General features: G+C 45.4%; 1 protein-coding gene across 1 annotated transcript in view; it reads left to right on the top strand.

Moving 5' to 3' along the window:
• slc13a1 (solute carrier family 13 member 1) overlaps positions 1 to 13,725 on the top strand; it is a 40,865-nt gene extending 27,140 nt beyond the window's left edge. Inside the window, exons 13-15 of the mRNA XM_060909181.1 lie at positions 13,058 to 13,219; positions 13,335 to 13,472; positions 13,582 to 13,725. Coding sequence (XP_060765164.1) covers positions 13,058 to 13,219; positions 13,335 to 13,472; positions 13,582 to 13,725 — 444 coding nt within the window. The remainder of the gene's footprint in view (positions 1 to 13,057; positions 13,220 to 13,334; positions 13,473 to 13,581) is intronic.
• The last annotated feature ends 778 nt before the right edge of the window (positions 13,726 to 14,503 follow it).

Raw genomic sequence — 14,503 nt, 5'->3', positions numbered from 1 at the left:
AGCAGCGCAGGTCTTCAGTAGTCGGAGACACACCTTGTCCAGGCCTGCTGCTTTCCTGGGGTGAAGCTTCCTCAGTTGACCTCTGACCTGGTCTGCAGTGATGCATGGAGGAGTCTGTGTTGAGGTAGGGGAGGAGGAGGAGGGGGCTGCTGCGATGACTCGGGGGAGGTGTGTTGAGGGAAGAAGGAGAGATGGCTGCAGTGTGGGGGAGGGTGGGGGAGACGTGGACTGGTTGAACCAGTTGAAGAAGTCATTCAGCTCGTTCACCCTCTCCACTGTCCCCCCTACGACTCTGGTCTTTGTGTTGTGGCCTGTGATGGTTTTCACACCTTCCCAGACCTCCCTCATGCTGTTCTCCTTCAGCTTCTGCTCCACCTTTCTCCTGTAGCTGTCCTTAGCTTCCCTCATGCAGCATTTCACCTCCTGCTGTGCTGCTTTCATCGCCTCCCTATCCCTGCTCCTGAAGGCGGCCTTCTTCCTGTTGAGGACAGCTTTGACTTCCTGTGTTACCCATGGCTTGTTATTAGGGTAACACTGTACGGTCTTAGTGGGGGACACCACGTCTGTACAGAAGTTGAGGTAATCCATCAGACAGTGTGTCAGCCCCTCTATGTCCTCATAGTGTGGGCTAAGCAGCACATCCCAGTCTGTGGTGTCATAACAGTCTCTGAGGGCATCTTCCATTTCAGGGGACCACCTCCTGATAGAGCTAGTTGTTGTATGAAGCATCGAAGTCAGCCCAAGAAGAACAAAGAGTGGTTAACAGCAGACACATGGAAAAAGATCCAAGAGAGGAAAGAGCTGAAAATGAAACTGCTGAATGCCAAATCAGTCAGGATCCATGAGCAGCTGGAGAAGGCATATAGAGAAAGACAAAGAGGTTAAGAGGAGTGCGAGACGGGACAAGAGGGGGTATATTGAAGAGATGGCCCAAGAGGCGGAACAGGCAGCAGCACACGGTGAACTCAGTACCGTGTACAAGATCACCAAATGGCTGAGTGGGGCTCAGATGAGCCAGTCTGCCCCAGTGAAAGACAAGGATGGGAACTGACTGACAACTGAAAGTCTGCAGGCAACCAGATGGGCCGAGCACTTCCATGAGGTGTTAAACCAACCCGAACCTGACAACCCAGCCAACTCACCACCTGCAGACAACCACCTAGATATTGACATAAACCCCCCAACTGAAGATGAAGTCAAGAGGGCCATCAAAACCTTGAAGAATGGCAAAGTCCAAGGCATCAACTGCGTCAGCGCTGAGATGCTCAAAGCCAATGTTGAGACAGCATCCAGGGTGATGACGAACCTCTTCAAGACCATCTGACACACAGAGTCTATCCCCAAGGACTGGTCTAAAGGACTCATAGTGAAGCTGCCCAAGAAAGGAGACCTTCAGAGCTGCGACAACTGGCGCGGCATCACCCTACTCTCCATACCAAGCAAGGTGTTCTGCAAAGTACTCCTGAAGAGAATTGAAACTGCAATAGATGCCAGACACAGGGAAGAGCAAGCGGGTTTCAGGAAGGGGAGAGGATGCATAGACCAGATCTTCGCTCTGCACATCATAGAGCAGTGCATAGAATGGAACACCCCTCTCTACATCAACTTCATCAACTTCAGGAAAGCCTTTGACAGCATCCATAGAGACAGTCTGTGGGCTATCCTGAGGTCCTATGGAATCCCAGGCAAGCTCGTTAGACTCATCATTACCTTCTACCAAGACTTTGAATGCAGTGTCATCCTTGAGGGCACCCAGACTGAATGGTTCTCAGTCAAGACAGGTGTGCAACAAGGATGCATCCTATCACCAATACTGTTCTTGGTCTCCATCGACTGGGTCATGCGGAGAACAACAGAAAATGTACCTAGAGGCATCCAGTGGACACTGTTCACCCAACTAGAAGACCTCGACTTCGCAGATGACATTGTTCTCCTCTCCTCAAAATTTGACTCCATACAGCAGAAAACTAGCAGACTGAGCAACAAAGCCAAATCAGTTGGCCTTATCATCAGTAAAAAGAAGACCAAACCCATGTACATCAACACCACCCCACCAACCCCTGGCCTTACCCTAGATGATGAAGAACTTGAGCCTGTGGAAGACTTCGTCTACCTCGGCAGTCTCATCGCCGCGGACGATGGTGCAGAAAAGGACATCAAAGCCCACCTAGGGAAGGCCCGGGGTGCCTTTAGTAGATTCCGCACCATATGGAAATCAAAACAGCTCAGCCTACAGATCAAAATCCGATTATATAACAGCAATGTGAAGTCCATCCTCCTGTATGGCGCAGAATGCTGGCACACCATGAAGAAGGACATCAGAGCAGTGGAGGTCTTCCACAATGGATGCCTGCATCGACTGTGCAACATCTTTTGGCCGAACAAAATTTCTAACAATGAACTGTACATCAAGACCAACTCCTCCAACATCTCCATAGACATCAAGACCAGATGTTTGAGATGGCTGGGTCACGTGCTCAGAATGCCCCAGGGACGGGTTGCTAAAACAGCCCTGAGATGGAGAGATGAGAGAGAGAGGAGTGCACCCTCGGTTAATATTGCGTATAAATACAGCATCATTTGAGAAAGTTAAGGGTACACGAGTAATTTTATTTTATTATATAGCAATTCAAAAAGTCATTTTGTGTTAAATATCGAATTTGTTTTTGTACCTAATTAATTTTTATTTCTGTTTATTGAAAAGCCATTTAAAAACCCATTTCATTTAATAATAATCCTTTATTTTTATATAAAGTCATTGTGTGTGGTCGTGTTTATATTGTTTTGAGTTAATTCATATTTTGTGCTTTAAACAAGGTTTTAAAAGAGTGGGTTGAAACAAGTACATAAAAACTAATTCTTAGTAGATTAAATTATTAATTTATCCTATATTTCTACTAAGTGGAGGCACCAACCATCATAAATAGTTTAATTAAAAGTAAAAAGAGAATTTCATTTGTTAATTAATACAGGTTTATGGCAAAGCCAATAATTAAAGGAACCCAGGGCCCCGCCCATGGCACTTTAACACCGCTTTAAAGCATATTAGATAAATAGCTACCTGGGACGGGCGCTACATTTAGACAAAACAAAATTAATAAATATGTGGCAGATCACAGAATCCAGGGACACATGTCTGCCCGGGGGCATTTTGAGTTATTGACAGATTCAGAAATTACAGTTTCTAAGCTTTCCAATGATGCCTTCCATGTGGAGATCTGACAATATTTGAAGAATGTGTGGCCTTTTGGAAGTGTATACTTCTTAAAACAGAAAAGGGAGAAAATCGCCCTCAAAGTTTTCCATCTCAGCTACTCTGGGTGTAGGGCGGGCACATAATGGTGCTCATTTGCATGACATTAAGGAAAGCCCTACCCCCTACTAGCTAGTACGATACTACTTTCATGTAAACAAATATCACCACGTCAATTTTCCTTCCATGCAAAGTATGCCCAAAACAATTATGAAGTACAAAAATAAGTCCTAAAGTATACTTTAACGTTTTGTGGTTGAAAAATTACTCACACCGTAAGAAAGAAAGATAGCACGATGATGACACAACTAACACAACACTAGTTTCATGTAAAGCCTCGGTCACAACCGGCCGTACCGTGCTCCTACGGCCGGTCTACACGCAAAAAACGCAAGAAACACACGGAGAGCGCGCATGAAATGCACGAGAGTGCGCGTGTGATGTGCTGATTTTCGAGCCGTAGACTGGCCGCAGACCGGCCGCAGAGGTTCTTTGTCATGTCAAACAAACTCTACGGGCGCTTACGGTTTTTTCAGGTTGCAAGACAAACTTACGGCCAACGCGCGTCTTTCTCCATGAACAAAAAAAAAAAAAAACGCAGCGATTTGGGAAACGCCAAAAATCACACGGCCAAAAAATCGTACGTCCGGTTGTGACCTAGGCTTAACCAAACCACAACACTCTCCGTTACATGCAAAAATAACCACACAGCCTTAGATTAATAAACTTACCCCATCAGAAAGAGAAACGGCGCCTTGCACACACCAATGCCTCCGATGGAATGTAATCCTAGAACGGTCCGTGTATCATCCGATCATTCAAGTATTCCATTCAATCTGGAAAACGAGCTTGCGGGTTTTTTTTGCTAGAAATGGTTATCTCCAATGTAAATACCGTGTGTCTGTTTGCTTCGCGGTGTTTCAGCTCCTCTGCGATCTGTTTAGTAACTCATTCCATAGTGAAATTACATGCCTGTATGCAGTTAAGTAGCCATGCGCTCAGCCCGTATCACATAGCTGATTCGCGAAAAAAAAAAGACTTAAATCATCATGTGAATGGCCCATATGGTAATTTCCCCACACCCCCCAGCAGGCTACAGTCTTGACAAAAACGAGACAATTTGCAACAAAAAATGTATGCTTTTCCAACAAAACAATCTATTATCTGAAATACTGATTGCATTCTTCAAGATCTCAACTTGCACATGATGGAAAAAAACAAAAATCACAAATTTCGAAAATAAATGCTTCTTTTGCGATTATCTCGGATTCGTTTCGGCCGACATGTGTCCCTGGATTCGGTGAGGGGTCACATATATGACTAAAAGTACAACTGTATATTACTAATAATATTATTAAGTCCTATGTGGGATAAGAATTAATGGGAAATAGAATCTTATTATATTAAATACATGTAATGAATTTTAGTGTTTGGACATGTGATTACTCAAGGCAAAGTTTCGCATTTAAGTGTTTGCTGTAGGCCAGTGGTGTCCAATCTTATCTGCAAAGTGCTGGATAAGATCTGACATCTATAGTCTAAGCCCAAGATTCATAACAAGAGATCCAGATGTTAGGACTTAAGACTGATTTGGCCTCTAGTGGCCGCTATTGTGCCTCTGTGTTTTTCTTTTCTTTTTTTGGTGGTCATGTGATCAATTTGTCCCTGTATTTATACTGGCTCAGTTGTGTTTGGCTTCACTGAATCTTTGGGATTTGCTGGTGAGTGAAACCTTTGCTTTGCCATTCAAAAGTTCTGCCCTTGTGTCGGAATTTTTCCTTTTTGGACTTGGTTGTATTTTACCTTTTTGCCTCTGTGCTCTTGGACTATTTTTGGTTGTTTTCTGGATCTAAGTTGTTCGATATTTTTAAGTTTGCTTTTTTCTTACCTTCTGAGTGTTCCAGAGTTTAATACATTTTTTGAAGAACACTATCCCTTTGCACTTGAGTCCCTTCATTAGCTCACTGAGCTGGTAAATTACCTACCACTCCAGTGACCCAGGTTCAATCCCTGCCCCCGGTGTGACAGACTCAGCAGAGGCCTCTCGTCTTGTGTCAGAGTTTGACAAGTTAATGGTGGCCATCACAAGTTTTGGATCTACCATGGAAACACATGGCCAGGTGCTCACTAACCTACAAAAGATTCTGGCTCGTCATGGTTCTAGGCTGCGGTGGATTGGCCTGGCTCTTCAGCAGCTGACTGCTCCGGCTCAACTGGCTCCTCCTGCTGTACCAGCTCCCTCGGATCCACTTTGTCTGCCGTCACACAGCAATGAACCCCGTCTCCCGGCTCCACAGAGATATGACGGCAAGCAGGGTGAGTGCCGTGGTTTTCTGACCCAATGTCAACTCACGTTTGAGCTTCAGCCAGCCTCCTATCCCACTGACAGATCCAAGATTGCGTATGTAATAACACTGCTAATTGAGAGAGCCCAAGCATGGGCAACATCCGTCTGGCAGAGGCAGGGTCCAGAGTGTTCAGACTTCAAGATGTTTTCTGAAGACATGCTAAGAGTCTTTGACCAATCAGTTGCCAGCCAAGATGCAGCAAAACGGCTTATGTCTATCCAACACAAGCAGGGGCAGTGTAGCAGATTATGCTATTTCGTTCCGGACCCATGCAGTGGTGAGCAGGTGGAATGAGCCTGCCCTGGTCTCAGCTTTTCACCATGGCCTGTCTGACCCCGTTAAAGATGGACTGGCCTCTGTGGGGTGCCCTGATGATCTGGAGTCCCTGATATCACATGCCATACACTTTGATAACCGGATCAGGGAGCGTTGCCGGGACCAGGTCCCTTCCCAGAGATCTCCTGATGCTCCTGGTCCACCCTGGAACCCTGCTTCACCAGCCTTGGATTCTTCAGGGCCGATGCACATTGGTCACGCCCGCTTGTCTGCAGCCGAGAGGGAGCACCGAAGGAGGGAAAGGTGCTGCATCTACTGTGGAAAACCAGGCCACTTTCGAGCATCCTGTCCTGAGCTCTCGGGAAAAGAGCAAGCCTGTCCAGCCGAGGGAGGGTTGTGACAGGAGCCAGTCTGTCTCCCGAGTTTCCTGGCCAAGGAGTCTTCCTTCCTATTTCCATCTCCTGGGGTGATTCCGTTCATTCTTGCCAGGCCCTGGTGGACTCTGGGGCGGCTGGGAATTTCATAGACACTAACTTTGCCCTTAAATTCAATGTTCCTTTTGTTCCTCTTAAGGTTCCCCTCTCTGTGTCTGCTCTAGATGGCCAAGCTTTGGGAAATGGCAAAGTCACTCATGTAACCACCCCTGTTCGTCTCCAGTCAGAAGCACACCAGGAAGAGATCCTTGTATCTCATTCATTCACCTGAGTTTCCTGTGATCCTGGGCACCCCTTGGCTTAACCGTCACAATTCTCACATAGATTGGGTGACCGGCCATATCCTAGAATGGGGCCCAACATGCCATGCCACCTGTCTTTTTTCCAGTCCTCCTGTGCTGCCTGCCGAGTCTCTAGATCCCGCTGAGTTGTCCCAAGTTCCTGCCGAGTATTGGGGTCTAAAGGAGGTTTTCAGTAACGGTAGGGCTGCTTCGCTTCCCCCATATAGGCACTATGATTGTGTCATTGACCTGCTCCCAGGCACTACTCCTCCTAGTGGGCGGATCTTCTCACTCTCTCTGCCAGAACGCAAGGCCATGGATGATTACATTAAGGATGCCTTGGCCTCTGGATTCATTCAGCTGTCTACTTCACCTGCTGGTGCTGGATTTTTCTTTGTCAGCAAGAAGGATGAAGGATTGCAACCTTGTATTGACTACCGGGGGTTGAATAAGATAACCGTCCGAAATCATTATCCACTTCCACTGATGTCTACTGCTTTTGACTTGCTCCAGGGGGCCACTGTTTTTACTAAGTTGGACTTGCGTAATGCTTACCACCTCATTCGCATAAGGCAGGGCGATGAATGGAAAACCGCCTTCAACACTCCTTCAGGGCACTGAGTACCAGGTGATGCCCTTTGGGCTAACTAACGCACCCACTGTTTTCCAAGCCCTTATCAATGACGTTCTTAGGGACATGATTAACCACTTTGTTTTTGTCTATCTGGATGATATTCTTATTTTCTCCAAGACACTGCAGGAACACCGGCACCATGTGTGGAGAGTTCTCCAGAGGCTGTTAAAGAATCACCTATATGTCAAGTCTCAGAAGTGCGAATTTCACATCCCAGAGCCCTCATTTCTTGGTTTTATTTTGAGGGAAGGGCAAATTCAGATGGATCCAGCTAAGACCAAGGCTGTGCAGGACTGGCCCATTCCTAAGTCAGTAAAGGAGGTCCAACAATTCCTAGGGTTTGTGAACTTTTACCGCAAATTTATTCGGAATTTTAGCTCGGTGGCTGCACCCATCTCCGCTCTCACCAAGGGGACAGGAGCGCCGTTCATCTGGACTTCCAAGGCAGAGGAAGCTTTTAAAGACCTCAAGCTCTGCTTCTCCACTACACATGTGTTGGTCCTCCCTGACCCTTCACAGCCTTTCGTCGAAGTGAACGCTTCTGATGTTGGTGTAGGGGCAGTTCTGTCTCAATGGTCTAATGGCAGATTGCACCCTTGTGCCTACTTTTCGCACTGCCTTGGCCCCACTGAGTCCCGGTATGATATTGGAGATCGGGAACTGTTAGCCATTAAGATGGCACTTGAGGAATGGAGACACTGGTTGGAGGGGGCCCTGCATCCATTTCTGGTCTGGACGGATCACAAGAACCTAGAGTACCTCCAGCAAGCTAAACGTCTTAACCCTCGCCAGGCATGTTGGGCCCTGTTCTTCAGCTGGTTTGATTTCACCCTGTCATATCGCCCTGGGTCTAAGAACAAGAAACCTGATGCCCTGTCTAGGCAGTTCTCTGCTGGAAGGGAGAGTGAGATCAGTACGGTGGTTCCTGCTTCTCGGATTGTCGCTCCTGTCTGCTGGGGTGTTGAAGCAGTGGTCAGGCATGCTCAGCGTCAAGAGCCAGATCATGGATCAGGTCCTCCAGGATTTTTATATGTGCCTATTCAAGTGTGGGCCAAAGTACTCCAGTGGGGGCACTCTTCCAATCTCACTGCTCACCCTGGGTCTCGGAGAACCCTGGAATTCCTGCAGAGACACTTCTGGTGGCCCGGCATGGAGAAGGAGGTGAAGTTCTTTGTGAGTGCCTGTTCTGTGTGCACCCGGAGTAAGAACCCATGCCAGTCTCCTCAAGGTCTGCTACATCCCCTCGCCATCCCGAGGCACCCCTGGTCCCATGTGTCTGCAGACTTCGTCACAGGCCTCCCTGAGTCTGAAGGTAACAGTTATTTTAGTTGTGGTTGACAGGTTCTCTAAGGCCTGTCAATTTATCCCTTTGCAAAAACTTCCCTCTGCTCTTGAGACTGCCAAACTAATATTTGATCATGTTTTCCGAGTGTTTGGGTTTCCCCAGGACATTGTGTCAGACCGAGGGCCCCAGTTTTCCTCCCAGGTGTGGCGGGCATTCTGCAGACTCCTTGGTGCCACCGCCAGTCTTTCCTCCAGCTTCCACCCCCAGTCCAATGGGCAGACGGAGAGGCTCAACCAAGACCTTGAGGCCACCCTGAGGAGTTTGGTAATGGAGAACCCCTCATCGTGGAATTCCTGGTTGCCGTGGGCAGAATACGCCCACAACACCCTCCAGTCTTCTGCAACCAACATGTCCCCTTTCCAGTGCCAATTCGGCTTCCAGCCGCCTCTTTTTCCGGAACAAGAGGAAGATGCTGGGGTTCCCTCGGTCCATCATTTCATGAGGCGCTGCCGGAGGACCTGGAACAAGCCCGCAAGGCGCTGCTGCAGACCTCCAAATCCTACCAGTCTCAGGCCAACCGTCGCAGGAGGCCAGCGCAATGTTTTCTCCCCGGCCAAAGGTTTTGGCTGTCCTCCAAAGATCTTCGCCTGCGGGTCGAGTGCCACAAGCTTGCCCCTTGTTATGTGGGTCCTTTTTAAGGTGGTCCGCAAGGTCAACCCAGTTGCCTACCAGCTCCAGTTGCCCCGGTCCCTTAGAATTAACCCCACTTTCCATGTCTTCCTGTTGCGCCCTATGCTATCATCACCACATGCCCTTGCCCCCAAAGCTCCCCCTCCTCGAATCATTAATGGAGAGCCTGTCTTTACCATCCGTCATCTGCTGGACTCCCGCCGAGTGCGGGGTGGAGTTCAGTACTTGGTAGACTGGGAGGCCTATGGCCCTGAGGAACGCTCTTGGGTTCCAGCTCGGGACATTATGGACAAAAATCTTTGTAGGGAGTTCCAGCGCAAACATCCTCTCGGCCCAAGGAACGTCCGGAGACATTCTTAGGGAGGGGGTCCTGTTAGGACTTAAGACTGATTTGGCCTCTAGTGGCCACTATTGTGCCTCTGTGTTTTTCTTTTTTTTTTGGTGGTCATGTGATCAATTTGTCCCTGTATTTATACTGGCTCTGTTGTGTTTTGCCTTCACTGAGTCTTTGGGATTGGTGGTGAGTGAAACCTTTGCTTTGCCGTTCAAAAGTTCTGCCCTTGTGTTGGAATTTTTCCTTTGTGGACTTGGTTGTATTTTACCTTTTTGCCTCTGTGCTCTTGGACTATTTTTGGTTGTTTTCTGGATCTAAGTTGTTGGATATTTTTAAGTTTGCTTTTTTCCTACCTTCTGAGTGTTCCAGAGTTTGTTAATAAAATTTTTTGAAGAATACTATCCCTTTGCACTTGCATCCCCTCATTAGCTCACTGAGCTGGTAAATTGCCTACCACTCCAGCGACCCCGGGTTCAATCCCTGACCCCGCTGTGATACCAGAATCCCAAGGGGTACATAACATCGATTTTGTTACAGTGGTGAAAATCACAATCCACCTTTATCGAAGTTATTCTATTTATTATTGAGTTCTTAAAGTCATTTGACTATTTCACTGGTTAATTAATTTAAATGGGTTTAATCCAAACTTTGATAACTCAAAAATTAGCTCTGTAAATAATGTCAACTTAAATCTAATGACAATTTTAAAAATTAATTTATTTTTTAAAGTTTCCTAAAGGGTTTGAAAATAACATTTTAGAGTAGCCAGTTGACCTAATTCATGTTTTTGATGGTAGAAGAAAACCAGAACAGTTGAAGGAAACCCATGCGGGCATGGGGAGAACATGCAAACTCCACATAGAAAAGCCCCAGTTGAACAGCAGGTTTGAACCTGGAACCTGCTTGCTGTGAGGTGACAGTGCTAACTACTGCACCACTGTGTCACCTTTACATTTATGTAATAAGTGTAATGTTTGCATTCTAACCCTATTTTCGGAAAAGGTGGGATATTTTCCAAAATGCAATAAAAACAAAAATTTGTGATTTGTTAATTCACATGAACCTTTCTTTAACTGAGAAGTTCAAAGAAAAGATTTTCAATAATTTTACTGACCAACTTAATTGTATTTTGTAAACATAAACAAAGGTAGAATTTAATGCCTGCAACACACACAAAGTTGGTACAGGGACATTATTACCATTGTATTACATCACTGTTCCTTTAATAACACTTTTTAATTGTATGGGAATTAAGGATATTAATTGCTGCAGTTTTGCACTTGAAATTTTTGTCTAGATGCTAGCTTTTGCACCTTTCTCTGATAACAAACTGGATGGTCATGTTCACCTTTGGCACTGAGAACTCGACATCTGGTTTTCCTGAAAACAAGCTGAAATGTGGACTCATCTGACCACAGCACATGTTTCCACTGTCTTTTTGTCCATCTGAGATGAGTTCAGGCCCAGAGAAATCAGCAGCATTTCTGTATAGAAGTGATGAATGACTTCCTCCTTGCGTAATACAGTTTCAGGTTGCATTTCTGGATGCAGCAGCGGACTGTGTTAAGTGACAACAGTTTTCTGAAGTCCTCCCGAGTCCACATGGCTGTATTTGTCACATTAACATGACGGTTTCTCAGGCAGTGCCACCTGAAGGCTCAAAGGTCACGCACATTTAACAGTGGTTTCTGACCTTGCCCTTTACACACTGAGATGTCTCCAAAGTCCCTGAATCTATTCACAATATGATGTACAATAGATTTTGAAAGATCTGAAATCTTTTGTTGAGAAATGTTCGTTTTGAATTGACTAACAATTCTTTCATGTATTTTGGCACAAAGGATTGAGCCACAACCCATCCTTGCTTGCAAAGACTGAGCCTTTGGTGCATGGCCCTTTTATTCCCATTCATATTACCAATTAACCTGCTTACTGGGGAATCTTCCAAAATGGTGTTACTTAAATATCCTATAAACTTTTTTCAGTTTTATTTTGCCTCTGCCCCAGCTTTTTTGTGTGTGTGTTGCAGGCATCAAATTCTGTCTTCTTTTATATTTACAAGGTACAATTAATTTAAACTACTGAAAATATTTTCCTTGTACTTTTGTCAGTTAAATAAACGTTCACATTAATTAACAAATCACATATATTTGTTTTTATTGTATTTTGGAAAATATACGCAGTATGGGTTTATGCCAAGGAAGAGCATGTTGGATGCAATTTTTGCTTTAAGAATGTTAATGGAGAAGTACAGAGAAGGCCAGAGAAAGCTACATTGTGTGTTTGTAGACCTGGAGAAGAGTGCTGAGAGACAAGTTATGGTATTGTATGAGAAAGTGTGGAGTGAATCAGAAGTATATTAGTGGTGCAAGACATGTATGAGAACAGTGAAACAGCAGTGAGGTGTGCAGCTGGAACAACTGAATGGTTCAAAGTGAAGGTGGGACTCCATCAAGGATCTGCTTTGAGTCCTTTCTTGTCTGCCATAGTGATGGATAGCTTGACGGACGAAGTGAGGCAAGAGTCACCATGGAACATGATGTTTGCGGATGATATTGTGATATGTGGTGAAAGTAGAAAGGAGGTTGAGTTGGGTTTGGAGAGATGGAGGCATGCATTGGAATGAAGAGGAATGAAGGTGAGCAGTAGCAAAACAGAATACATGTGTATCAATGAGAATGGGGATGAGAGTGTAGTGAAGATGCAAGGAGTAGACGTAAAGAAAGTTGATGAATTCAAGTACCTGGGGTCAACTGTGCAGGAAAATGGGGGCTGTGAAAGTGAGGTGAGAAAGAGAGTGCAGGCAGGGTGGAGCAGTTGGAGAAGGATTTCAGGAGTCATTTGTGATCGGAAAGTCCCAGCAAAAGTGAAGGGTAAGATGTATAAGACAGTAGTGAGACCAGCTGTGATGTATGGATTGGAGATCGTACCCTTAACGAAGAGACAGGAGGCAAAGTTGGAGGTGGTGGAGTTGAGGATGTTAAGGTTTGCGATGGGAGGTTGGACAGGATAAGGAATGAGTACATCAGAGGGACAGCACATGTGGAGAGCTTGGGAATTAAGCTAAGAGAGATGAGACTGAGATGGTATGGGCACATCCTGAGAAGAGATGCACAGCATGTGGGAAGGAGAATGTTGAGGATGGAGCTGCCAGGCAAACGAAAACGAGGAAGGCCAAAGAGGAGATTCATGGATGTGGTGAGAGAGGACATGAAAGTGGCAGGTGTGGTAGAGAAGGATGCAGAAGACGGGGCGCAATGGAGGCGAAAGATCTGCTGTGGCGACCCCTAATCGGAAGCAGCCAAAAGAAGTATTTTGGAAAATATCCCAACTTTTCTGGAAATGGGGTTAGTAGTTTGATTGCAAAATAATCTGTTCTGAGGGTATCTCTGGATTTTTTTTAACAGTCCAGTGGGAACAATTTTGAAAACTCTTAGTCTAAGCAGCTGTCCTTTGCTTGTTTCCTTGTCTTTAATGAAGCATACACTGATACTTTTCCCCATTCTCTTATTCAATCCACAGGTATCTGGTTTATCCACTTGGATTGCAGAACTGATGAGCCCATTGGGGAATCTTCCTACACTGGTCATTGTCACCACTGCCTGTCTGATTGTCACGTCCATTACAGAAGTGGCTAGTAATGCAGCCACAATCACCATCTTCCTACCCATACTTGCTTCGTTGGTATGTTAACTTTAGATAAAAGATGAAAGCACTGATGTGCTTTTTATATGGAAATCAGCATAATTTTCTACATTCATATTAATAATACTGAGTATTATGTATATGCCATTATCAGGCTGAAGCCATCAGCATCAACCCCCTCTACATGCTGATACCAGCAACTGTTAGTGTGTCATTCTCGTTCTTGTTTCCCATTTCTAATCCTCCAAATGCCATTGTCTTTGCATATGGGCATATAAAAACCATCGATATGGTGAGTCCTTTTCAATACATTAAATAGTCAACTTAATTGTGTCTTAATGAATGTACAATCTCAGAGTCAATGTGGTAATATTGGGTTTGTGGTTGCTTAATCTGTTCAGGTCAAAGCAGGACTGGGCTTGAATGTCATTGGTGTCCTTTCAGTGCTGTTGGCTATCAGTACGTGGGGAAGACCAATCTTTGATCTGGATACTTATCCAGACTGGGCGCCAGTCTATGACATGACAAACACAACTCAGTTCTAAACAGTATACTGCAGTGTGGAATGTAAAGGATGAAAAGCATACAGTATCTTTGTATATTGGCTAATGTGCTTCATTTCTCCTTATTCTGTGGGTAGTAAATGCAAAAGGGCACTATGCATAATTCAGTAGTGAAAGTATCCATATTTTGTAACACTGTTCCATAAGTACTCCAAAGACATTTGTGTAAATGAGCTGAATGGGTGTTGTATAGCTGTTTTATATTGGAGATACTTTAATAACTACTTTTGAAAATACAAACTTTATTTTTATATTCACCTTTTACACATGAATGAATGTGTATGAATGAATGTGGCATCTTGATGACACAATAACCTTACAATAAACAGACAAACATCAACATTCCAAAAAGGTGTAATCATTTCCAAAAATGTTACTAGAATTTAGTTAATTATTTAATTAAATGGATCATGTTGTCAGCGGGGCGGCATGGTGGTGTAGTGGTTAGCGCTGTCGCCTCACAGCAAGAAGGTCCTGGGTTCGAGCCCCGGGGCTGGCGAGGGCCTTTCTGTGTGGAGTTTGCATGTTCTCCCCGTGTCCGCGTGGGTTTCCTCCGGGTGCTCCGGTTTCCCCCACAGTCCAAAGACATGCAGGTTAGGTTAACTGGTGACTCTAAATTGACCGTAGGTGTGAATGTGAGTGTGAATGGTTGTCTGTGTCTATGTGTCAGCCCTGTGATGACCTGGCGACTTGTCCAGGGTGTACCCCGCCTTTCGCCCGTAGTCAGCTGGGATAGGCTCCAGCTCGCCTGCGACCCTGT

This window comes from Neoarius graeffei, chromosome 2 (assembly GCF_027579695.1).
Source record: "Neoarius graeffei isolate fNeoGra1 chromosome 2, fNeoGra1.pri, whole genome shotgun sequence".
NCBI lineage: Eukaryota > Metazoa > Chordata > Actinopteri > Siluriformes > Ariidae > Neoarius > Neoarius graeffei.
Note: the sequence above shows the minus strand (reverse complement) of the source record. Positions and strands in the feature narration are given on the sequence as shown.